General features: G+C 41.3%; 1 protein-coding gene across 1 annotated transcript in view; it reads left to right on the top strand.

Moving 5' to 3' along the window:
- rnf123 (ring finger protein 123) overlaps window positions 1–27519 on the top strand; it is a 207706-nt gene that overhangs the window by 177602 nt on the left and 2585 nt on the right. Inside the window, exon 39 of the mRNA XM_080727740.1 lies at window positions 27344–27429. Within this exon, the coding sequence (XP_080583866.1) occupies window positions 27344–27429 (86 nt within the window). The remainder of the gene's footprint in view (window positions 1–27343; window positions 27430–27519) is intronic.

Raw genomic sequence — 27519 nt, 5'->3', positions numbered from 1 at the left:
ATGTGACCTGATGGTCGCTTATCTCCCGATTAGGGAGTCTTACTGGTCTTAAAGTGGCAAGTACTATATACAAATAAACATTGCATCAATAAATACATTTTCTAAAACTATCTTCAAAACGAGGAGGCCACGCTGTTACTAGTCTTGTTTTTCTACAGTACATTTCTCCCATTCTTTCTATTTGATTGACGGGCAAGCAGCAGTAGCGTAAACACAATCATAAAGAAATAAGGCCCATCACGAGTCTACAACATCGGTGAATGTCTGTGCGTGTCTGCCGCACCGTCTGCATGTTCAGCCGAGATGAAATGATTACAGACCCTGCAGAAAGCTGGAGTGAAATGATGCTGTCAGCTCCACTCAGCCTCTGGTTCATAGCATAGAGGCAGACAGAGATTAGATTCGTGCCACCTAAATATGTGCAACCTTTTATAGGGACCTTATTGAATTTGACACTGGAAATGATACAAAGTGCTCAATATATTAGGCGTTATGTCACAAAGAGCTGGCAAGGCCAGTCTGCGTTAGACCTAGAGTATCTCCATAGCAGTACAATGTAATTATTATGGTAATGGATTAGTTGTATTGCGTTATCAATTCTCTGGCCTCACTCAGTCCGTAATACACAGCTAATGTGGAAAAGTGGCATTTTGTAATAATCGCAGTTAACTATGAAAACAGGCACATCTTGTCTGTCCTTCCTTCCGTAAGACTTGGTTCTACAGACTCCAACTTTTGCACACGCATAGCTCAGATGTTTGCCTATGTTCTTTGCTGCTTCCCCTGCCGTTACTGTACCAATGTACCGTTTTCTTTGGTAGAACCGCCAATCCATTGCAATATGCCCATATCTCCATATGCATGGGTCTCAAGACTGATGGCCAAGACAGGATGGCACAACCTCACCCTGCCCAGGCGTCTTACTAGTATTATTATTATTATTATAAATTGCTTTACATCCTATATAGGCTGAATGTCTAATTTAAAAGAACAGTTATTACAACATTATTAGGTTTTTAGTAAATAAATCTATACAGATATACCATTTAAAAACTTCACACCTGTCATTGGCAAGACAGTAAGTAGATCTCCAGTGGATTGGCAGAACATTGAGCTTGTAGATGTATGTTTGCTATTTTTATGACCTTCTCTGACTTAAAAGTTTAAATCTACCTATGAAGGTGGATTCTGCTTTTCAATGGGAATGGTTTGGTTTCTTGCCATTTGCTGGTTTCTGCTAAGAAAATACTCTCCATTCTCCATAAAAATAATAAAGGCAAAACAGGTAAAGGAACCTGTGGAAAAAATGCATTTGCAGGACATTTTCAGGAAAATAGCATGAAGACTTGAAATGGCACATCTCTCTGTAGGTGTGAAATGGAAGCCTGTATAGACAAATATATTGTTTTGTCAGCAGCCAATGTAAATGATACTGTCAGATACTGTATATAATGCAAATCATTTGTGGGCGACTGTTCTGCTCCACTTGAAAATAATATTCCCTCTCTGTGGTCAATAAGTGCAACAGCATAAATATGTAAACAGTGAATGAGATCATATGTCATATCAGCTAGCTATTAAAATGTATTGTTAAAACTAAAACTGTCTATCTAGCAAACTGATACAAATCTTAACATACTCTTCATGTGTATCGGTTATGTACATATGCATCTACATAAGTCAGCTATCGCCTGTGTGTGGACAACGCAAAAAAATATCATGAGTCAGCGAGGAGACTACTCAAACAGTAGAGTACATCAGTAAATAATGGGTCAGTGAGAACGATAATGTTCATGTCTTCCCATCTACCCACCTGGAACGAACTGTGCCCACTGCTCAGTCTGAATAGGCACAATAAGCGGGAAAAGGTCCTTTTCTCTCCCTGTGCTCGGTCGCAGAGCTGGAAGTAATTTTCCATTCAAGTCGTGAGAGGGAGAGGGAGATAGAAGGGGGGAAGACCAGACACTAGCTGTGGGTGTGGAAATAGAAAGAGTGAAAAGAACAATGTGATTGAGGGAATAATAGAGATACTGTAATACGCAATAGAAGACTAGAGAGACCCAGGAGGTGAGAGACTGATTCAACCCCAGCCAGGGCAAGTGTATCCCCCCCCCCCCCCCCCATTTATTATTATTGTAGCTGAGGATTTGTGAAAGGACTGTATTGTGGTGGATATTTGGCACTCACCCCCGATTGTCTGTCAAAACAAATGTGCCCAGGACATCCTTGATATATATATATATATATATATATATATATATATATATATATATATATATATATATATATATATATATATATGGAAATACTGTGTCAGTCTCATGTGGTCTATGCCTATGACATGAGACATATATGGTGTCAGTCATCTCCATATTTGGGAAGTTACATTATTGCATTATCCCATTCAAGTCACTGGAGAAAATTATTCACTAATAAATTAATATAAATTAAACTATATAACGTATCTCTTTGCAAATGTCTCTTAGCATGTCCAGCGTGTCCCGATGAAGCCGGTCGATTTGACATATGACCTGCGTTGGGGAAAACTCTTTCTTATTGGCTTTCCATACGTTGTTTGGTCGTATTCCGGTTCTTCATGTCCTAAAAATGTACGGGGGGTGCGCCCATATAGCTGCGCTGTTTCTGCAAAACCAACGGCTCTTGTTTTGATGTTAATATTATAGAATATAGATTCCATTATAACCAGCAACATTGTATAATAATAAGCCTACATAATGTTGGATGCATTTATCCAACACGGTAAAGTTTGCGGCTTCTGTTCTGACTTCAGACACAGTGCAGTTCAGCCTGTCAATCAGTGGGACAGCATGTTACAGCGGACCTCGACACATCAAAGGCAGAGGCACAGCTGCAAAGAGCTCGTTAATTACTGAGACTGAGAACTCCTGACACAGTTGGAAAAGTAAGAATCACTTCTGTCCTTGATCATAACCGATCCTACAGTTTGAATTCTGTAGTGTATACACGCACACGTGGAGAAAGATAATGATATAAAAAAGTTACAAAACCTTCGACTTCTCCTGGTGGGAGTCGACTTGTGTTAATGAAGTCGACTTGTTGACCAGTTAGTTGAGTTTTAAGTAATTCCTCCAGTGTGTGTAGTAGTCAGACGTGGACATGACAGACAGCGAGGTGGGCGGGGAAACTCTTTCTTATAAGCTTTCCATACGTTGTTTGGTCGTATTCCGGTTCTTCGTGACATAAAATCGGGGCATTTAGAGAATATTTCGGGGCGTGTTATTCAAATGAGTCAGTTTCAGTGGACGTGGGCGTAAGCTGATTCCTGGGATCAAATTTAAGCTGGTTTGTCCGTTCCATTGATAAATGAGGGCCAATGACTCTGTCAGTCAGAGTCATGCACGTTTATAGAGCTGGCCCTACTGATGCGGTCCAGCCAAATAAGGCTACGCTGTAGGAGAAGATTAAATCATTTGATTCATTCTGGGATGCTTCCAAGGTATTTGAACCGAGTTACAGTGGGCACTGTTGCCCCTGGATGGTGAATTGTGGAGGCTGAGTTGGAGCACTGGTGTTCACTGGCACAGTTCAGACACACTTATCCAGTGTTTCTCACTCACACACAGATGCATAACATCAGTGCAGCCTCACAAAAATACTCTCTTGCGCGTGCACTCACACACAGTCACATACGCACGGACACACACGCACGCACGCACGCACGCACGCACGCACACACACACACACACACACACACACACACACACACAGAGAACTTGCCAAGACAACAGCTTGTGATGTCTAGGAAACCAGAGCCACAGTGCCAGGCCTTAAAACTCAAACAGATCCTCTTCTAAATACAGGGGACAGGGAGAAGTTGGGAGAGAAAGGCACAGATGGAGAGAGAAAGCGAATGATGAATTAATTAATCTATTTGATAATTAAAATATAACAGAATGAAAACACAATAAAGCCCAAGGGTGTATTTCTATTGTGGGCTAAGTACAATACTTGGCACACCACAAGATTAACACAAAACAACCAGACAATAAGCAAAGACAATCACAGTCAACATATAATAGAAATGGCAGGCAGCATGTTCATGCTTTCTTGGTCATAAAAAAGTTAAATCTTTAATTGAATATGTTACTTTCTAACCACTTCTTTAAGGCAATTGCAAACATACTCTGTGGAACACTAAATTTCAGATTAGCGAAACTAGGTATTACACTGTACTGCCACACTATAAAGAAGTATGTTTTTGCCTTTTGAATCAAAAAGGTACAGTATGAAATCTGCATACCTCTTGTAAAATAGGCTGCATAATCAAAATGGCATTGATCTCCAGCTTGTGTGATGAATTGAGCTGTCCAGAAAAGCAGCTTTTCTGGCTAAAACTTTCTGGCATTTATCTTGGTGTGGGCTTTTAAAACCATATAATTTGCATCCAAGATAAGTCATACTAGCTTCAGCAGTTATATACTGTATAAGGAGCTCTCCAGCTTTTACATAAAAAAACTGGTGATCTGCATAATGTTATTTTATTCTAAAAATTAATGGTTTTAGTTTTTCCCAAGTGTATAGAAGGGTTAGTGTGCTGCCAATAAAAAGAGATGAAAAGTTTTGCATGACATAGAAGGACTGATCTGTTCTGCACCATCTCTAAAAAAAATCTTGCATTTAAGTGAGAGTACCGAATACCTTGGAGAAGACAGAAAACTTGGGCTTGATTTCCTTTGATGTGTTGTTTGTTGTGGTTGATGTGAATACATCAACCACTTCCTTTTGTTGCTGATTTGCTATCTCCATCAATACCCAGGCTGATATTGCTTATTTAGACCCCAAATTCACTTACTTGGTACTTTTCTACATTATAAAATAATGTCACTGTATTTTTATTCTTTTGCCTCGAAAGGTTATCCACACCAAGAATGATAATAATAATGGCTATAAATATGTTGTTTTAAAACACATTCTGACTACAAGTAAGTGGATGGAAGAGCCCACTCCACAGCTATCTAATGACAACAATGGCAAACAGAGCGATTTGATGAATGACATAAACACTGACAGGCGGCCAATCAAAATCAACATGTTCAAAGCACGTTACCATTCATCAGTGTGAATATTCACATCATTATTGTTATGGTTATTGTTTTAAATGTGTTACCACACTGGACAGCCCTTTAGTGGCCATTCTGTTTACCTAATTTCTCAAACTCTTAAAGTTTTTAACATTCTCATTTAAACTGTACATACTCAGTTTCAGTTTATTTTTATTTATAGTGCAATCATCACCCCAAGGGGTCCCTGTGCACTTCACAACAATTCACAACAAGTCATTAAAAACAGTCAGGCAGAAACATCAAAAACAATGATACCGCAAAACATTAGTTGCAAAACAACAAAGACAATACAATAAAATGTGCTAGCATGCAAGATAACCATGCAAAACTGAGTAAATTGAGTACAGTACATCTAGGGAGAACCATAATGCAAAATAAAAAGATGAGTTTTCAGCCTAGATTTAAAAATGGCCAGAGTGTCAGCATCTCTGACAGCTCGGGGGAGAGCATTCCAAAGAAAGGGTGCACGATGTGTGAAAGCTCTGCCTCCAACAGTTATTTTATTGTGATTTTTAACTGTCAGTAGACCAGCGTCTTGGGAGCGCAGTGGTCTTCCAGGGATGTAAGGGTCTATTAAAGTGGACATGTAGGACGGGGCAAGTCCGTTTAAGGTTTTATATGTCAAGAGCAGTACTTTGAAATCAGCTCTGGCCGGTATTGGAAGCCAGTGTAGGGCTATGAGTGTTGGTGTAATATGGTCAAATTTTCTTTTTCTAGTAAGTACTCGTGCTGCTGCATTTTGTACTAATCTAAGGCCATGTGTTGCTGTTGTTGGTAAACCGGAGAAGAGTGCATTACAGTAATCAATTCTTGAAGTGATGAATGCATGAACCAGGGTTTCAGCGTCGGGAGGTGAAAGTATTGGACGGATTCTGGATATGTTGCGCAAATGGAAAAAGGCAGACTTTGTTATGTTTTTTATATGGGGTACAAATGATAGGGATGGGTCGAAAATTACTCCTAAATTTCTAACTGTTAGTTTGTGTGTTATTGAGCAGCCGTCGAGGTTTAGTGATGTGTTATTGAACAGATGAGTGTGTTTAGCTGGACCGACTAGCAACATCTCTGATTTGCCGGAGTTTAGTAATAAGACATTTTCGTTCATCCATTTCTTAACCTCAGTTAGACAGGTTTCGAGGTTGTGAATGTTGGATGGGTCATTTGCAGTGATGGGAATGTGAATCTGAGTGTCGTCTGCATAGCAGTGAAAACTTATGTCAAACTTTCTGAAATACTGTGCAATATGTATAAATGCGATGGACTCACTTGTCATAATACACTGGTCTACAAGCCGTCGAGGCATTGCAGGTTCGAAGCATTCCAGCCTGCAGATCTGTTCTTTTTGACGAGTGACGTGATGCCATTCCGCACTTTTCTTTTGCACATACTGTAGGTGGGATTCTTCATTTGATACACCTTTGATCCGCACAAATCAAGGCTTTACACTCCCTTTCGTGAATTTCAAGTTGGTCTTTATTTACAGTATACAAACTACAATCTACACTAAAAATAAAATTAGGTTGACTAAGTTTAAGAAGTTTTGTGAATAAGGCCCACTGTTTTTCTGTTTCATGTTTAATTCTGTAATTCTTCTAAGTAACTGTATTTAAAATATATAGATATATAATTGTAACATCCGGACATTCTAGTGCTATAGAAAGATTGGTATTTTTTAGGCTCTCAGCAAAGGCATCTTTGCTGTTGCATTTTACCTAAATGAATTTTGTTGTTGTCTATAGACAGTTTATATATATATATATATATATATATATATATATATATATATAAATAATTTGTGAGAGATTATATTATGGTCCCTCAAGCTACAACTTACCTTGAGAGATAGAGGGAGAAAGATACAGTAGAGACAGTGAGAGAGAGATATGTTGTGTAGGCCGACATAGCAGAGATAAAAAGACAAATAAAGGAAAAGGCTAGAGGAAAATGCTTGTGTGTGTGCATGTGTGTGTGTGTGCACAGTATGTGCGTGTTTGTGTGGATATGTGTGGGTGGGTTTGTACCAGAGAGTGTTTGTGTGTCGCAGGTGTTTGTGAGAAAGGTAGAGGAAAAACATTGATTATCACTTACTGTATGTGTTGGACATGATGATATTTCTTCTATTTGTCCGCTGTGGACTGAACACAGTGTGCCTCATTACCACTGTGAGCTACATGCATCACTGCCAGACAACTAGGCAGTAAGACACAAGCCCAATAAAACATACATGCTTTGATATATTCAACTTAATATGACACATTCCTATGAATGATTAGTTTGTGACCTTGTGTGTGTGTGAGAGAGAGTGTGCCGGTTGGGGAGTTGCTTACTTTAGTGTTCTTGGTAGAGTGTTCATATGCTAGTTTGTTAATTTGTCTAATCGGTTCCTCCATTTCTCACTATACTCTTTCTCTGTCTGTTAGTGAGCAGGCTTTAATGAAATCATCCTTTTTTTCCACTCTGCTTGGAGTTGGGGAGTAACTTCTCCCTGCCTTCTAGTTAGTCTACTACACCATACCATGCATTGGTTGTTAGTCTGCCCTCTTCCCCCAGCTGTAGTCTCTTAGTGATGAGACAGCTCTTATTTTGTTCCTCTGGAGAGTACCAGGCTCTTTCCCCGGCAATACAAAGACAGACAACTCGGAGGAGTTTGACCTAAAGGATCATTACACAACCACCCCCTGATAACACATTGATAACATAGCTCACGCTCTGCTCAACTTTTTTCTCTCTATATTATATACTGAAGTACCTCGCTATCTTTAATTCTCTCCATCTGCTCTTTTCTCTCTTTTTATTGATTCGTTTATTGATTCATTTTAAGCTTGCCCATGCCCAAAAGTTTTAGAGAAAGTTGTGTCAACAGTTCAAAAACAGCTTGAACATCAGCCACCTATTGAAAAATTCCAATGCGGTTTTCAGCTCTTCTAAAACACACTATTGGTCTTTTAGCAGCTGATAAAGGGCAATTTTCATGATGCCATCCTCATTGGCTGCCTTAAAGGTTTCATAGGCATAACAGGCGCTCTTGAGTGGTTTTCCTCTGATCAGATAAAAGAAAGTCTTGTGTTATTATGAAATTAATTTACACATCAGCGCAGATGAAGTGTGGTGTGCCTCAAGCCTCTATTCTCAGCTCCATACTGTTCAACTCTATCTGCCCGTTAATTCTCTGAATTCTGGTTGCCGAAGAACTCGCAATGCTTTACAATGTTGCATGGCTCAAAACATTACAGTTAAATAATAGCAGATCAGAAATCATTGTCATGGGTTTGAACAGAACCTTTTGTACTGTCTCGAAAAGATTGTTTCCAAACATCTCCTTAAAGAAGTCTCCTCCCGTCTAGATCCCTATCAGTTTGCTTACCAGGCAGAGCGGGGGGTTGATGACGCACTGCTGACAATGACCAACAGCATACTAGAACATTTGCAAAAAGATCACAGTTATGTGAAAATAGTGTTCATTGACTTCAGCAGCGCGTTCAACACCATCCAGCCCCACCTGCTGGTGAGCAGGCTGATGGACTATGGTGTGAATCCAAGACTTATTATGTGGATAAATGATTTTCTTTTAAATCGTTCTCAGCAGGTCCGCTTTAATACAGCTGTATCTATGTCAAAGATGATCAACACAGGTGCCCCCCAGGGCTGTGTCTTGTCTTCTTTACTGTACATACTGTACACCAACGAATGTCGAGCCTTAGGTTCCACCCAGACATTCTTCAAGTACGCTGACGACACAGCCCTGGTGGGGTTCCTTAAATCTGATGATGCACAGGCAGATTTGATGAGGAGGTGGAGCACTTCACAACATGGTGCTCGGATCACTTTCTCCAGGTTAATGTGACCAAAACAAAAGAAATGGTCATAGACTTTAGGAGGAGTGGAGAAGTAGTCCCACCCACCCTTGTAAACAAGGAACCTATTGAAAGGGTCAAGACCTATAAATATTTAGGCATAGAATTTGATGACAAACTGAAGTTCGACGAGTGTGCTAAAGCTAAGGTTAAAAAAATGCACCAGAGAATGTTTTTTTTACGGAAACTAAACTCATTTCACGTAGACCGTTGCATCCTGCAGATGTTCTATAAATCTGTCCTCCAAAGCATCCTGTCATTTGGACTGATATGTGTGTTTGGAAACATGCGAATTCAGGACCAAGCAAAACTGCAGCGCATGATCAAGATGGCGAGCAGGGTCATCGGGTGCAATCAAACGTCTGTTGCGCAATTATGTGAGGACCTAATTGTGAGCAAGGCTGAGCGCATCCTCAGTGACCCTGCTCATCCCTTACATTGCAAATTCGAACGCAGTCGCCGGGGCAATGGAAGGATGCTGCAAAAGAACATTACCACATCTAGGTTTGGTAATTCCTTTGTTCCCTCTGCAATCAGACTTCTAAATGAAAAAGTCAGCAGATAGATAGCGGTTATAGCCTGTAGGAACATGTTTTAAGCACTTTTAAGTACAGCAGATTGTATTGTCAGTATTTAATGTTGGATGTTGTCTGTTTTTATGTTTTTATGTTTTTTGTACTCGCACCTTTGGACCAAATGAATTTCCCTGAACGGGATAATAAAGTTTACCTTGACCTTGACTGGTGTTCAGTAACAATGAGCGCTTAAAGGAGTAGTGCACCCCCAAAATTACATTTTTTTCTATTGGTTAGTCACACCATGGAGACTTGAGTTCAATAATATTGTTTTGTATTTGTCTCATTCTAAGACAAAACATGTATTATAATAAATTTACCCCTATTGATTCTGAATGGGGACCCAAATGCATGGGCCTGGATGGGGACCCAAATACAAGGCCCTGGATGAGACCCAAATGCATTTGTGTGAGAATCAATGGGGGTAAATTTACTTGACCCTTGACCCTAAATTTACCCTCATTGATTCTGACCCAAATGCATTTGGGTCCCCATGCAGGGCCTTATTTGGGTCCCCATCCAGGGCCTTATTTGGGTCCCCATCCAGGGCCTTATTTGGGTCCCCATTCAGGCCCATGCATTTGGGTCCCCATCCAGAATCAGTGGGGGTAAATTTACTATAATGATTTTTTTCCTCTCTCTTAGGAATGCGACAAATACTCAAGTCTCCATGGTGTGACTAATCAATAGAAAAAAAGTCATTTTGGGGGTGAACTACTCCTTTAATGCGTGAGTACACACGTTTGCAAAAATGTGTCCATAATTGTTATTGGGGCTGAACAATTAATTTGATCAGTAATCACAATACGAAACACTGACTTTCTAAATAGCAGAGGCTGCAATTAGTACATTGCATAAATTAGAGAGGGACCCAAATGGATACGGTCTCTTATCTAGTTGAACATTGACAATCTTATTTCCTTCATGCATTTTAATATCCAACCAGGAGTGGAGGAACTCTTAAGATTACCTCCTTTGGCTCCTTACGCATTCATCTTCACATTTCACACTGCTGCTTGGAAAAGTTTCAATCTCCACCTCAGCAACTCACACTGCTGATTAGAAAACATTATTATGAAAGCAACATCCCATCAAACCAAATTGGATTCATTGGATGTTGCATCTTGAATCGGTTCCCAGTGTTTTTCGACACAGACCGGCCCGTTCCAGCATTCTGTACTATTGAAAGATAGGTCGTTATAGTGAGATAGAGAAGACTGCTGCTTATATTAAGATATCTGTTGAATAACATTTCTAGAAACCCATGAAGCCTCTTAAGATAGTAGTATTAGTCAAGATATTATAGTCCATAATAGTGTAGCCACTGTTTGGGATTTGGGATTTCGGAGCATTTTACTTTGTCGATTAGTGAATATTTCCCTGAGCAAATAGAGGAGGATACTCATGAGGTTTTAGAGTGAATTCAATGGCTAGGATAAAGCAGGATTAGCATTCATTATTCAACAGCTGTCCCTGCCTAATTGTGAAATTTGTGAAGGATATTGCCTGGGGAAGAAGAAAAAAAGGGTTTTGAAGCAGTGCAAAATGAGTCGAAACACAATTTTCTTGTGTTCTTGTATTATTGCTGATCTGTAGTATTGATGTTAACCAGCTTAGACCAGCAGAGGAAAGCGTTTGCTTGTTTTGTCTGTTTGTATTTTTATTAATTTTTTTCACAGCAGACTCTTGAATTCACTGCCCCATTCAGAATTTTCCCATTCATGAGGGAAATGGCTGTTTTCACAAATTGTTAATTTAGGTGCTGTCAACACTTGATAGTACCCACTATCTTCTTATTTGTATTATTAGTGTGGTCAGTTATCTGGCTGAGGGTCTGGCCAGACACATACTGTATGTGGTAAATCTGAGTTATACTTAGTTGTGCATGTGCATGGGTGTCGTGCACCGAACATAGCCAATCTCTAATGCTTTGTGAGCTTGTAGATGGTTATCTTTGGTAAACGACACTGACAATGTGCTGTAAATTGGGTCCTTTAGCGACAATTAGTGACAGACCCTGGCTGGGTGGTGGGTGGTATGGCCTTAAACAAGCTACAGGCCCTTCCATGCCTACTGCCTGTGTGTGTGTGTGTGTGTGTGTGTGTGTGCGTGCGTGCGTGCGTGCAGGCTCAGGTACAGTCCCTATACCACAGCAGGAGAGGTAAGAGAGAGGGTGATAACAGAGTCATGGAAAAACCATGACATGTTGTTAGTTAGTAGAATAATGCTGCATATGGGGAAGAAGAGTGAGCTGTCAGGAAAGTGCAGTGTAGGGCCCAAAACAGGACTCAAGGCAGGCAGTTTCACAGATATAAAAAGCTAGATACCTCATTCGCCTCTGCAGTTCATTGGAGCGACGTCCAACAATTGTAGTCCGGACTTCCTGGAAAAACCAAGGGATAGCTGCGAGTAAAAGTGACTACTGGCCAATCACAATGCGTCTTTACTGTGACTCCATCCATTTCCTGATGTTGCGCGGCTGTGCAGCTCAGCTGTTCTTACAGGCTGCTTACGAAAATACCCGCCCCCACCTGCCTCTGATTGGCCTACCAACGTCAATATGTGTGACGCATGTGGAAGCGATGCACACAGATTCCCTTGGTCCGATGCATATGCACCAGAGCCGAAGGAGGCGTCTACCTTTCTATGTCTATGGGCAGTTTCAACTCAAAGGGTTTGAATAACCAGATAAAAACAGGTAGGTATATTCACAACTTCAAATTTCTAACTGCCAAACACAAACTCTGCTTACATTGGTTAATGGACAGACAAAAACACATGGAAACAGAGGTGTATGTGGACAGGGAACTACGGTAACTACAAGGTGAACTCAACACGGGATAGGCTGGGACAAACAGGACACAGACCGACTAGGGTTAGCAATAATCACGTTAGACAAGACGGGTAACGGCTGCAGTATCAGGCCGGCCGTGACATAAGCGACTGAAATTGGAAAATATTACAGCCTCCATACTTCTTATAGAACCCCTCCAACCCTCATCCTCTTATCACATGTTGAGACCGTCCCCTTCTGACTAAAATAAATTATGTTCTCTCCTGCATCACGACAGACTTGGTTATAGGCTTTATGCATGGCTGGCTGTAGAAAGCGATGGTGACAGCAGAAGGACAACGGTATAAAGTCTTCACCCCTGCCTCTGCATCAGCCTTTCGTGATCAACACATATCACACCGCCTCGTGTCCAGGCTAGATTTATACAAGGGCAGAATAATGTTGAGTTTCTTCGCCAAGTCAGTACATGACTCAGCTCCAGGCTTAGGAGAGACGTTTTGAGGTTGACCTTTTGTGAACAACACAATCATATCTCCTGTCTAGACAGATTCACACAGTGCTAGTGTTATCTACAGTACATGTCGTGACACAGCACCACTGTTTTCATTGAGCTTCCGACTTTTATTATTGCTCTAATTATTGTGCATTTTGTTGTTTCATTCCTGTGCTGACACCAGACAAAACTCTTGATCTTGTTGAGAGGTTTATTTACTCGGTTGCATGGGAACCATGTAAATGCATAGCTTATTGTCTCCACCAGCCGAAGGCATGGGGGAGAGTATGTTTTCCCCTCCGTCCGTCCGTCCGTCCGTGCGTGCGTCCGTCCGTCCGTCCGTCCGTCCGTCCGTCCGTGCGTCCTCGCAGTTTGTGAGCACCTAATCTCAGTTGCCGTTGGCCCGGTTGCTGCCAAAGTGAGCACACACATTCCCTGGATGCCAATCTAGAACCTCTGCCCCAAATCTTTCAAATGGGCCTTTTCTAGCGCCACCTAGTGGCCGATGTTCGCAAAACACATTTCTGTGCACTACTCTTTTGTCCAAAAATCCTACAAATCGGTAGGCAGTATCTCGACAGTCATGTGATCGACACGGATCTGTCCGATTTTGCATATTCCATCCTGATTGGCTAAGATTGGCTTCCAAAGTTTGTAGGATTGAGCCGTTTTGAACAAAATGCCTCAAATCCCAAACGCAAAGTGCAATTATCATGAAATCGCACACACACGTTCCCACTAGGCCGAGGAAGAAATGCCACTTAATTTTTTTTAAATCAGCCTCATGGTGTATAACAGGCCGATTTGTGGTTTTACCTATAACTCCCCCGATCAGTTTCAAACTTTGTAAGCTTACTCCCTAGAGGCTAAGGATAAACCTTTGCCCTTCATTTTTCACATCAGCCTTTTATAGCGCCACCTTTGGGCCGACTTATGTAAAACACATTTTTGGATATTACTCCTTGAGATTTTATCCAAAAATCACGCAAATCGGTTAAAGTATCTCTATAGTCATGTGATCAAGTCCGATCTGTCTGATATTTCATATTCCATCCTGATTGGCTAATATTAGCTTCCAAAGTTTGCAGGATTGCTCCGTTTTTGAACAAAATGCCTTAAATCATCAACGCAGCTTGCGATTACCGTGAAATTTGCCACACATATTCCCACTAGGTCAAGGAACAAATGCTACCCTTTTCACATTAGCCTGTTATAGCGCCACCAGCAGGTAGACTTTAGCAAAAAAAAAATGGAACACAATGCTTCAAATCATGCATGCAGTGTCCGAATACCATGAAAGATCTAAGGTGAAGAACATATGCCACCCTTTTTACATTGGCCTATTATACAGTAGCACCACCAGGACGCACGGCCTGGTGGAGACCTGTGCTCGGAAGAGCACTGCTTCTAGTATTTCTAATGATTTTGACTTTACATAATGCTATAGCTGTTACTGATTGTGTAAGAACAATTTGTTATTTCCTACAGGGACTAGGTTTTTAGTTGCCTTAAATGTCTCTGTTCTTGATCCCAGCATACAGTGGTGCACTGTATCTACTTTACATTGGTTCCAGTGGGAGTGTGGGAAAGGATTAAGGCCAATTTTGTAGGTTACATCTCTTGACGACTGAAATAAAATTTGAACTCTGTAATAAAGCGGGGAAACTCGAAGGACCAAACCAGTGCATGATTCATACTGTACCTAATGTGCCTGGGGAACACCAAAGGGCAAGTCAAAACCTCAAGCACACCTGTGTTAATATCCATGCAAAATAGCCCCTATAACACGTACTGCATCACTCTGTTAACATGTATTTATTTTATTTTTTTACTAATGCAAAATAAATGTATACTGGATTCCACTTTTCTTCTTCTTCACCGCTGCTTACTCCTGCCCACTTTACCCTCATTTATCTTAATAGCGCCCCCACTACAGACAGGATAGGTGGCATGAAGTACTGCACTCTGCGGCAACCGGGGTAATCCATAGTAGAGCACAAACATGCATGGTGTAATAAAATATTGATATTTGCCTGCAGCTATCGATATATTGATCGCGAGGGGTAGTATCGCAAAATATATCGCAATATCGGCACACCCCTATGTAAAGTATACATAATTTGTCATGAGCATGCAAAACACTGGTTTGGTACTTTAATAATGTCCTTTTAATGGCTAGAAACATATGCTGTTGTTTTTTTTCTCTTTTTGGACATGGTACTGCCTTCCGTTCCTCTCCTTTCTGCTCATTCTGTACAATTATTCTGAGAACTTCAGCTGGACTAGAAATCCAGGCCTTTCTTAGAAGAATAATACAATGGTCCAGGCAGGCTTTAACTGAAGTTAAAATAATAAAATACAATAACAAATCATTATGGTATATACCAGTGATACTCAAACTCCGGCCCGCGGGCCTCCAACAAGCTTTAAACTGAGCAGATTGGACCTTGCGTTCCAGAGATAATGGCCAAAACATCTTGAAAACTGCCATATAAATCGCCGATTTTCACCGTTTTTTTCTCTCTCTCTTTTTTTGAGCGGTGGTCACACCGTCTCCATAGCGTGGCCGTGTGTGTAGGTATGTATGTTTGTTTGTTTGTTTGTATGTATGTATGTATGTATGTATGTGGGTGGGTGGGTCTGTATGTAGCCTCAAGCGGTGTAGTACCTTTTCTGACCACACATGTTAAGGGAGGGGCGCTGTTGTTCAGGCCAGGCCAGAACAGGCAAGGCACACTCACACTCACACACACACACGCACGCACGCACACACACACACACACACACACGCGCGCGCGCACACAGACTCCACCGCTCAGTTCACACGGGTGTGATTTTTTTTAACCAGTGGCTCTGCCTCTGCCCAACTTATTAGCATACCCAAAATGTTATAGTAGGCCTAATGCAAATGAAGAGACGTACTGTAGCTCTACTTAACAACTGCATCATTAGCCATTTGGTAGCTAAACAGTCTGGGTAATCTATTTTAAGTAGATTGTTTGATTTTATTTTATTTTCCTTAAAGTTATACTATGTAACTTTTTTTAATAAAACATATCTTAAAATTGTCCTAACTATTAAATCGCTAAAGTTTTAGAACCCCCACTCTGTTAATTTCAGCTCCCAAAGCCTTTTCTTTATATGTGTTCTACTGAGCCCTGGTGGCCGTGACCGGGACTGTTTTTCCCGGCAAAATTATGTCATATGCATCATTCTGTACACGTGTCTCCCTACCGGCCAATCAAAGCCCAGATCATACACTGCTGAGCTCTTCAGGAAGTACACTGCAGTGTTTACACTGGGCTAGGAGTCTAGCATGTAACTCCCCAACCGAGGCTCCTAGAGGGACACGAAAGACCTCTATGGATAGGTCTCGGCGAGGCGAGGCGGACGCGGTGGTCTGAATGCCCGGTCCGCGGCGAAAAACGGCCGAAAAATACACAGTATAGCTTTAACTATCAATTTTCACAAGTTTATTTTCTGTAAAAAGCCATTTGTGTTGAATGTGACAAAGTCATAAATAGCATTGTGAAGCAATTGAAAGAGAGATGTGCTCAGCCTCAGCTATCTTTAATGTTATCCAGCTCGATAACAGGCAGACAGATATCAACCCAGACAAAATAGCAGACAAACGTACATTAATTTGTTTTGGTGTTTTTGTGGAATATGCTAATTTCACAGAATTATTAAAAAGAGAGAAAATGTAGCAAATTACTTTGATTACAAATGTTGGTTGACAGAATATAAATGGAATTTCAAGCTATAAAATAATGCACATTGAAATTGTCTTGAGTTATGTGGAAATAAAGCAAAACGTTATCAAGTAATGTCATTTTATCAACTGGCCCGCGGGGGATAGCTTCGCTGTTTCTACATTATCATCTTTTCAACACCCAACTCTAACCTTTATCCTAACCTTAACCTCCGTGGGGTGAGTCGCTAACCCTCCGGTCGAAATGATGGTCGTTCGAAAGAGCGAGATTTTACCGGCCCGCGGACCCTTGTCATTTTTGTAATGTGGCCCACCGGTACAGAAGTTTGAGTATCCCTGGTATATACTGTAATTGGTCCTCTCTCTGTAATCCAGGTCTTTTTAGAACAATTGACTGATTTGTCAGGAATTTTCACTGAATAAAACCTCCTTTGTGTCTTCACTGCATCTGGCGCGCACGCACGCACGCACGCACGCACGCACGCACGCACACACGCACACACACACACACACACACACACACACACACACACACAGAGTTAAGACTCTTTATGATGGACAGGTCTTATTATATTTTGCTGAGGCTCTGTAATTGTGGATTTAAATAAACGGACACAGGGTTAGTGAAATGGTTGAATGTGGTGCGTCCATGTGTGCGTGCGTGCACAATCAGAGAGAATAACATAGGGAGAGAAAGCCTATTAAACTTTGAAAACTCTGAAGGGATATGATAATAACATTTCCATTGTAGGAATTTATGAGAAGTCTGTGCATTTTCAAAAGTCTGACTCTTGATGCCAGAAATAAGTGTTTAACTGTTTAAATGCTAGGCAGGCAGATCTTTAGTCCGAGACAGTAGCACCAGATCATCTGCAAACAATGGGCATTTGACTTCTGTCTGCTCAGGGTGCCTGGTGTTGTTGACTGTTGTTTTTGCCAATTCATTGATGTATATTTTAGAGGGTTGGACGCTGCAGGCTACATCCCTGTCTAACTCCTCTGCTTTGGTGAAAGAAGGCTGTGTGGTCTTTCGCAATCCTAACAGCACAAGTGTTGTTAGAGCACATTGATTTTATACAGTACGCAGCCTTTATACAGTACAGTACACCCCCTCTCTATATCGTCCCTTTCCCCCTCTAATGTATTTCTCAATCTTTATCTCGCCCTTTACCCCTCTTTCTCTCTATCAATCTACATCTATCTCCATAGAGTACCTCCCATCCTCTATTCTCTCTCTCTTATTCCCCCATCGCCTGACATGACTTAATCTCTTTCCTCTCGCTCTCGTACCATCTCTCTCTCTCTCTCTCTCTCTCTCTCTCTCTCTCTCTCTCTCTCTCTCTCTCTTTGAGCATCTGTCTCCTACAGATTACTGGAAACATTTTTCATACTTCCAAATGATTGGATGCTTCTGTGGCTCCTCTACCAATCCAGTCTACCAATTCCTTCCAGCGGGCCCCCTCCCAGTCTCTGAGCGACTGTCGCCAGAGTCACATTTTGGGCACTAAGACACACATCCTCTCTGTGGGGAAATACAGAGAAAGTGAAGAAAATGAAATGATATATATTTTACTGTTATGTTAATGATAGAATATTGACAAACGTTTGTGAATCTTTTGATCCATATGTTAAACCAAATGAACAAAATATTTTTTATTTTTTATTGATTTATATTAGATCATAGAATATTAACACATGAATTCATGTCATCAGTAAGTCCAAATAACTATATTTACAGAGGAGAAAAGGGAACAGATGCCTTGAAAGAGGTTTTGAAAGAAGCCAGTGATTCATGTCCTTTAATGGATGATGTCAGGGCATTGCACATAATGGTGGCTGAGTAGTGAAAATGTCCCCATGTTTAATATAAGCTAAATTTGGCGGGTACCAGATCGTAGGCGCTCCCTTCTGTTGTGACTGTGGCAGACTGGCAAGCACTAGTAAGGGGTACGTTTGGTAGTTTGAAAACCACTGTGTCTGACAGTACACCGAGTACATGTAGGTCCATAATATTACACTCAGTTAAATTACCACTGAGAATTACACTCTACATACATAGTCAGATGCTGTCTATGGACACTGTGACAGGGATTAACACACATGCTTAAACTTAAATGCAGGTAACATAATATACAGATTAATGTGTGCATATACTTCCACATATAGTGTAATATAGCGTGTGCGCGCGCGCGCGCTCACACACACACACACACACACACACACACACACACACACACACACACACACACACACACATACACACACACACACATACAGACACACACATTAAATGTCAATATTGTATACATTTCACACACACATACACCGATCTGTTTCAGCAATCTGGCGCACAGCGATAAGCACATGCACTGATCTAATCTATCATTTGGTGTAACGGACACTCGCGCGCGCACACACACACACACAGACAGACACACACACACACACACACACACACACACACACACACACACACACACACACACACAAACTATACTGCATCCCCCCTTTTGATGTACAATGTAGACAGCACACACACCAACCAACAGATTGCACTGTGATATTAGAGTTATTCTTGTTCGAACAGTCTGTCAGTAATCAATCCGTCATCTCTCCCCAGATATACACTGTGTATATTTGCCACCACAGAGAACATTGCTGCTGATGCAAAGTGCCCTGCCGTCTGTACGCCTCGCTTGTGCAGCACAATTTGTCTTGTCATGAGTTCAAAGCCGGCGTTCCTGTCAAGAAAGGGAGAGAGTCAGGGCTGAGGCAGACGTGTCTGTTAATCTATTTATGTGGAGTATGAATACTCTTCTCCTTTATCTTGCTCCTCAACACCTCAGTGTGTCCTATCAGAGACTCATATCAAGTGTGGGACCCTATGTAGCAGTATTAGTAATGTGAGATGCGGCCATTATAATTATCTTAATAATAATAACTTAATAATCATTCACTCATTCCCAGTTGCAGAATGTTCTTATTTGTGTCCGAGAGTCCAGTGAAAAGTCAGAAAAATGGTTTTCTTTAAAAGGGAGTTTAATAGAGGCTGCTTTACATGTGAAAGGGGGGATTGACATGCTCACATTTCGTTGTCTCCCATTGTGTTCCAGTTTCGATCACCAGTTTAAGCATGACAAAGACATGGGTCCCGTGCATCCTTGTGTCTGAGCTTTATGGATATTGATAACTGTTAACTGCTGTCCATTGAGCCAACAGATAAAACCCATGATGCAACGGCACACTACAGGCTACACTCTTACAGGATGAGAGCTATTTGAAGATGTTCTATCACCAATAAAGAGTAAGCCATTACAAATTGAAATACATCCTAGAACTAAAAGTTAATACAGTTTCTTTTTTTTTTACCTCAATACGGAGTCCATCAGAATTGTCATCTACCATGTTGAACACGAGAGTTATTGAACTTGGATGGATTTAGATTGAAACGGACCAGATGCTGTGCTGCTCGTCTTCCTCCTGTAGCTTGTGTCCTCATCTTCAAGAGAATTGTGACATCTTACTCATATGGTCACTCTCAATTAGGTTGTTTTAAACTGCTTATTGAAGAATGATGGATGGCTGTGTGCTCCATGCGTTAGGAGCCTAGAATTTGATGGTGACCTGATAATGTGTTGAGCGTTTCGCTGTCTAGGAAATATCTGCGCTGCTGCGATCACTGCGTCGGCTGATTTCTTGCAAAGGGAAATCTCAGTGCATAAGATCACACCTCATTTTGGGTCCAGGGGAAAAAAACACCTAAAATGCATGCCCAAATTGGAACATTTGTGGACACAAAACTACAATGATTGTGGCTACTCTTGACCCACCATTGATTGACTGATTGGAGACTTTATTAGAAGTTTGCATAGGAAAAGGTACAGTTTCATGACAGTACAGTTCACTGGTACAAGGTCTACTAAAAGGAGATCCTAGAAAAGACTAAGCTTATTTCCACAGGAAACCATTTAAGTATCTCATATAACATTGAATGACAGACGAATAGAACACAGTACTATGCAGTAGATATAGTCAGTTAAAAATACAGTAAGTCAATACAAACAGAAAGTATATACAAAGAAGGGGCAGGGGAGGGGAGGGCTGGGCTGGGCTAGGTTTGTTTTTACCAGTTGCGAACGGCTGCTGCCTGTAAGTGGTTTTTCAGGGCGATTTTAAAGGATGCTAGTGATTCACACTCCTTTAAGACCTTCGGTAAGGCATTCCACATTTTTGTGGTATAGCAGAAGAACGAGTTTGACTCTTTCTTTGAGTTGACTCTGGGTTTTACGTGATCTGTGGCGCTGCCTCTGGTGTTGTAATTGCCTCTGGAGTTGTAATTGTGGACATCCAAATGTAAGCTAAATGCAGTGTAAAACATCACATTTCTCTTACCAAATTGTAATGCCGTGATCACTTACTAGGGAAAAGAGGACTGAAAAAGACCTCCGCCTATGGAAGCTGGCTTCCCATATGGGGCTTAAGACATAAGCAGGAATCATGCAATTGCTTATTTTTATTTTTTATTTTTATTTTATTGTATTCAGGCGGCTAACAATGCTCCCTAAAAAAATCTAGTCTCTGTGGCGCTTCTAGGGTCGACCAATGACAGAACTTCTCACAGATAAAAATAATAGTTTTGGAGGCAGATTGTAGCCCCAGGAAGTGTCACACACACAACATTTCTTTATGAAGAATTGTTAGCCGCCTGAATAAAATTAAAATAAGCAATTGCATGATTCCTGCTTATGTCAGCAGAAAACTGCTTATTTCTGCTTTAAGTGGTTAAGAAAAAAGAATCAGCACCACTTTGCACCGGATAGAAGATGTGGCCCTGGCAGTTTTAGAGCCACCTGTCATCTGCATGCCTGTATGAACACACACACACACACACACACTCCCTCTCTCACACATACACAAACACGCACGTGCACGTGTACACTCTCACACACACACACATACATACCATTGTAGATGTGTGAAACACCCATCTGCTGGTCCAAAGGTTCATGATGGGGACATTGTGACCGTTCTGCCTCCTCTGCTCTGTGAGATGACTCCCAAAAGAAGATTAAGTGAAAAATCGAAACCCCCATCCGATGCAAAAGGTTGAATAAACCCTCAAAGATCAGTCTCATGTTCATTCATGTGGGGAGTGAATTCAGTCGTGTCGTGTTAAGAGCAACAATGACAGGTTATGGGGTGCAATTAAGCCAGAGGGACAAAAAGACTGTTGTCGTGTGACTTGTCTGCTTGACAATTACAGTCACGTAATAACATTCACTTACTGTGTCCAGCTGACAGTTTCAGCAGAGGGACATTTTTCACCCTTGAGTGCTCCGTGTGCAATGTGTATGCTTGTGTGCGTGCGTGCGTGCGTGCGTGCGTGCGTGTTGGTGTGTTGGTAGACTACCAAGATGCCAAGGGCAGTGAGCATCACTTCCTGTACACTTTCATCTCCACTGGCCATGAAATAAGCTCACAGGACTCAATTATCACCACCCTTCACACGTGTGCCCCCTCTTTCTTTGATTCTTTCATTACTTCACCTCTTGTTTGTTGTCTTGTTTTGTTCTTTCATTCCTTCTCTCCCCATTACTCCCTTTCTTCCTTAATTGTGATAGCGTATTCTCTTTTTCTTTCTTTCCTCGTTTTCCTGCACTGTCTACCATCCTCATTAGCTGTAGGCGTAGCACTCCCTGCGTTCTCATTCTCTCTCCCTTTATCTTTCTGTCCATTGTATTTTTCTCTCTATAGTCTCACCTCTTCCTTCCTGTCTCTCCTTATCGCCACTTCTTCTCCATTAGTTTCTCTGTCTCACACACGCACGCACACACACACACACACACACACACACACACACACACACACACACACACACACACACACACACACACATACACCCTATTTCATCCACCCTGTGGCTCTCTCTCCTTTTCTCTCTCTCTTTCTCTCTGTTTAGAGTTAGACAGAGATACAGAGTCGCCTAGGGACAGAAGTACAAAAGAGAGAAGTGTAGGTTGAATTCCAGGTGGAAATCAGAGATAGGGGGGTTACAGGGTTGTTTCAGCGGAGGGGGTAGATATGTCTCTGTTGCCTGGTTTCTTAAAACTCTGGCTCCGGAGTCCAACAAAGGAAAGTTCCAAGTTTCCCCAAGCCTTTCCAATGTTCCTACGGGACTCTACAACCTGACACATTTAGTTTCACTCAAGTTTTTTGCTTTCTAAGCCTCTGCCCTGTTTTGTTGATTGTAGATTTTATTCTAGAATTGACCCTTTTCTTCTTCTTTTTTATGAACGTTTTATCATCTGTGTCTGTCTCTGTGTCTGTCCACAGCTAATTTTGCAACCTACTAGATTGATCACTGCCGTTTACAACTACAGTATTAGCCTACCTTTTTGTGAATGAATAACTGCTGTACTGGTACTAACCAATCGCATAGGCATGCAATTCACTGGCACTGGTTTCACTAAAAAGCAGATAGCAATATCTTTTACGTTGACAAATGAACTTGTTTTTGCTTGCGCCCTCCGAGGCACCAGCTCTTCATCATTAAGTCATGATTTTCACACTCACAGCTTGCAATGAATATGTTTTCTGCTGTTTTTCGCCTTTGATTGTTCTCAAATGCCCTGTTTAGCAGTAAAGAGTGCTGCAAACACTGCCTCGCTGCCTTGTGATTTCATGAATAAGTCATAGAGAGTGCCATTGTAAACATCTTGATATTCAATCTTGTGTTCATCGCAACATGCCTCAGGCAGTCTGTCCTATTGACTTGCAGATTAAGATTGCATCATGACACTCTTATATGGCTTGGCCATATGTTCATTTTGCTTTGCATGTGCAAAGTATGTCACCTGGTTTTCATATTTATGTGATGTTTTGAATCAGCAACAAGTACTGTAGGTCTACAGTATGTCTGATCCATCCATGTATTCTCTCTAAGGAGAAGAACTTCTATTGGAGGATGCTACTGTTCCTCAAAGTCACAGAGGTCCTGATTTCTGTCTTTGACCTATGACTTACTAGTGCCGTGCATCTCAGCCTAAAGGGCCATTCACACTGAGCAGAGCACTATAACTATAAAGAATATATAATTTTAAAATTGCTCTAAGCCAAGTGGATGGCAGTGTTCACAGTGAGCGAGAAATTAAATTAATGTTTAATGTTTTTCTTTTGTCAATGTCTAAGTAGGTTTTTTTGTGTCCTATGGAAATGTTCATTTCATCATTCGCAAAATACTCAAACATTCACATGCCTTAACGAGAGAGAGAGAGAGACAGACAGACAGACAGACAGACAGACAGACAGACAGAGAGAGAGACAGACTAAAAAAAGGTTCAGAATGAACGGAGCAGAGTGCTGTGACGGTGATGTTGGTGTAAGAGAGGGGAATTGAAGGGGGAAACAAGAAGAGAAGGACTGGGGGTGACAAATACAGGCGTTGATAGGTTGATGACAGCCTGTGGGCTGAGGAAGTACAGGAGAGAGGGAGCGAGGGCAGATGTCAGCGGGAGAGGATAATGTAGGTGTCAGAGGAGACAAATTGAGGGAGCACGGGAGTGAGAAGGAAACACAGAGGTCAGAATTCAAGAAGTAAGGGGAAACGGCAAAGAATCAACAAAGAATGAGAGGCAAGAGAGAGAAGGGTAGCTGTGATGGAGCAACCATGACACGTCACATAAACTAAAGACAAGTGGAGAAGTAATGTATTGACACAGAAAAGGAAGGACGGAGGTCTAAGGGGTCAAACTAATGAGCGTTGCTGTTGGTGCGGACATGTGCCGAGCACGTTCTGTCAGGGAACTCCGTGCAGTTGCCGCTGGCCGACCATTGGTCAGTCTCAGCTCCATGCTTCTGTTCTTCTGGGTGGGTGGACGTCATAAACGTAACATGACTTGCAAGGCACCGTTGCTCCATCACGCACAAAACTTCGGCTCAAACACTATTCAGAGATAAGCCCAGGAACAATTCAATTCAATTCTAAGGAGCTTTATTGGCATGAGAAGTCATATGTTTACATTGCCAAAGCAAGTGTATTCAAAATATAATGAAAACTGTTGAAAAAGGGTAGCATACTGTACAGTTGGGGCACAGTATACATGTTATATATAGAGGGTATAAAGCTTTTTGAAACAAATAGCAGCAATCTTTTGCAGTCGCTTTGGGAAAAATAGCAGCATTTTTTGAGCGGTGGTCACGCCGTCTCCAATGCGTGACCCCATTCACACACACACACAAATTACACACACACACACACACACACACAGCCGAGGAGCGTCCGAGAATGCTCTTAGACAGGCAGAGAAGTTATGAGAACGCCTGGTTCATGAAATGAACTACTGCTAGACACACATGCACGCACACACACACACACACACACACACACACACACACACACACACACACACACACACACACACGGTATAGCATAATTAATGAACTGCTCACATCTACCGCTCCCTTCAAACTGGGTTTGACTTTTTTTATTCTCAAAACGATTTAAATAGTATACAAAAAAGCCTCAGATTTAAAATGCATTTAAAAGTAACAGCTCTGTTTATATGTGCAGTAGGTCTACAGGTCACTGTGGCATACACACTGTTGCTCCATATGTACAAACACTGTTCAGGGATCTGCCTTGACAATAGTCACCCCAGGGTAGTAGGCCAGTCAATCTAAGTAAAAAAAGGGCCTGACCCAAAATAAATTGCAATAGTAATGGTTCAAGGTTTTTTGTCATCCAAAAAACATGTTAAAAGTTGTGGATCAAGGTGAATTCGGGTTGTTCAAGTTTGGGTCCCTTCATTAACTATACAGGAAAAAAAGACCCCCAAAAAATTCTTCTTTAAGTAGCATGTGAGGGGTCTAACTAGGGGTTTTTCATGATCCTGAATCCATTGCAAACATTCCTCGGGCTAAAAACGGACCCCCAAAACTATGGTTTAGTGATGAGTCATCCCTTTTCTGGGGTCAGCTCAGTTTTGTTGTGTCCCTTTTTAGCCCGAGGAATGTTTTTCGTACAAAACAAATGCTTGCAATGGATTCAGAATCATGAAAAACCCCTAGTTAGACCCCTCACATGCTACTTAAAGAAGATTTTCTTTTAGGTATTTCTTTCCTGTATAGTAAGTGAAGGGACCCAAACATGAACCCCATGAATTCACCTTGATCCACTAAGAATAAAATGGATCATTTTTAACAAATGTTTTGGATGACCCTAAGGATCATAAAAAAAACCTTGAACCATTACTATTGCAATTTATTTTGGGTCAAACCTCAGATTGACTAGCCTATAGGGTGACCATATTTTCAGCCGCTCAAACTGGGACACGAACCACTGCTGCCTAAAACCGGGACCCTCAAAGCAAACCGGGACGTCTGGTCACCCTTCCCCAGGGGCTACAGGCACGCCATTGCTCCAGTTTGCACCAAACTTGCCCAGACACTGTTTAGGGTCTGTCATGACAATGTCATACCAGGGGCCGTGCAGGGTCCCCAGGGGGCCACATTCACACTTTTGCTCCAATTCGTACCAAAATGGCACAAACGCTGTTCAGGGATCTGCCATTACAATAGTTAAACACACTAAAGGAATCTAAATTGCACACATGGGGCACTACAGCAGTGTCTAACATGTTGAATGGCTTGGTGACCATTGCTCTGATCAGATGAATATAGGACTGGATTGGATTTATTATTATTTTTTCTTTCTCTGAAAAACAGCCTAAATAGCAAATCTACACGCTCTATTAGTTCTGAAGTCAGAGTTGCTTGAAGTCCAGTGTGAAGTTTCCGCAGTCAGTGTTATGGCATCTGCATGCTTTTGACACAATATTCTATATATTTTTTAGATTTATCGTATTTGCAGCCCTAGAAATAACAGAGCATGGTTGAATGAGGGATAGAAAGATTGTATTGTTAGAAATCTGGTGCGGAGGAAGGAAAAGTATTTCGATATTGAGAGAGGAGTAGAGAATCAGTGGGGGAAAGAAAACAGTAGAACAGGAAGATGGGAGAGAAAAGAGGTGTGATGATGACATCTCTCAGCTTGAGTGTTGCCACCACAGGGACCACGACAGATGTGTCAGCTCTCAACTCCCATAATGCAGCAGTTCTCAAAGTCCTGAAGTGGTTCCCGTCAAATTAGTTAATAAACCATAAAAATCAGTAGAACCACTTTAACCCTATACGAATCGGCTGAAGCTCACAACAGCGTGTAGATCTGCGATTAAACATTTAAAAAAGCTATATATTTTTTTACATTTTAACATTTTACTTCTTTTTATATATATATATATATATATATATATATATATATATATATATATATATATATCAACAAATCGTCACAAAAACCTTTTATTTATGTTTTATTGTTTTCAAAATGGAAAACTCTTGGTCATCTTTGATATGTTGTTCTTATTTTCCTGACAAATCTCATGCAACCCATTCAAAATGTTAGCCTATACTGTATGTCTTTAGCTAGCATAAAGTCACCTCCTTATGCGAACAGGAGCAGGTTTCAGAGAAGGTACAAAAGAAACTGTGCGAACTTTGTACCACCTCTATGGAAAGGAAAAGAAAAGGTGTAATTTATGCACTATAACTTGAAGCTTTTTCTTTCTCTGGAACTTAATGGATTTACATACATTTGGCTTCTAGCACCATTACATCTTTCAGTGGGTAGGTAATCTCAGAGCTGCAAGGCCTCATTTGGATAGCGCAGTGAAGGTCGCAATGCTCAAGGAGAGTTTCCATCAGTGGTTCTAGTTTGCTCTTAATCATTTGTTGTCTCCTTTTTTCTCTCCAGCCCACCAGTGAGGAGGACCTCTGCCCAATCTGCTATGCTCACTCCATCTCTGCCATCTTCAAACCCTGCTCTCACAAGTCCTGCAAGTAAGTAGACACATACAGACTCTTTCTTTTCTTCCCGCTGACCTTAAAAGGCAGGGCAACGGATCATTTTAAATGCTGGATATTCACATG

This window comes from Nannobrachium achirus (genome assembly GCF_963921795.1).
Source record: "Nannobrachium achirus genome assembly, chromosome: 6".
Taxonomy (NCBI): domain Eukaryota; kingdom Metazoa; phylum Chordata; class Actinopteri; order Myctophiformes; family Myctophidae; genus Nannobrachium; species Nannobrachium achirus.
This window is presented reverse-complemented; position numbering and strand designations above follow the sequence as displayed.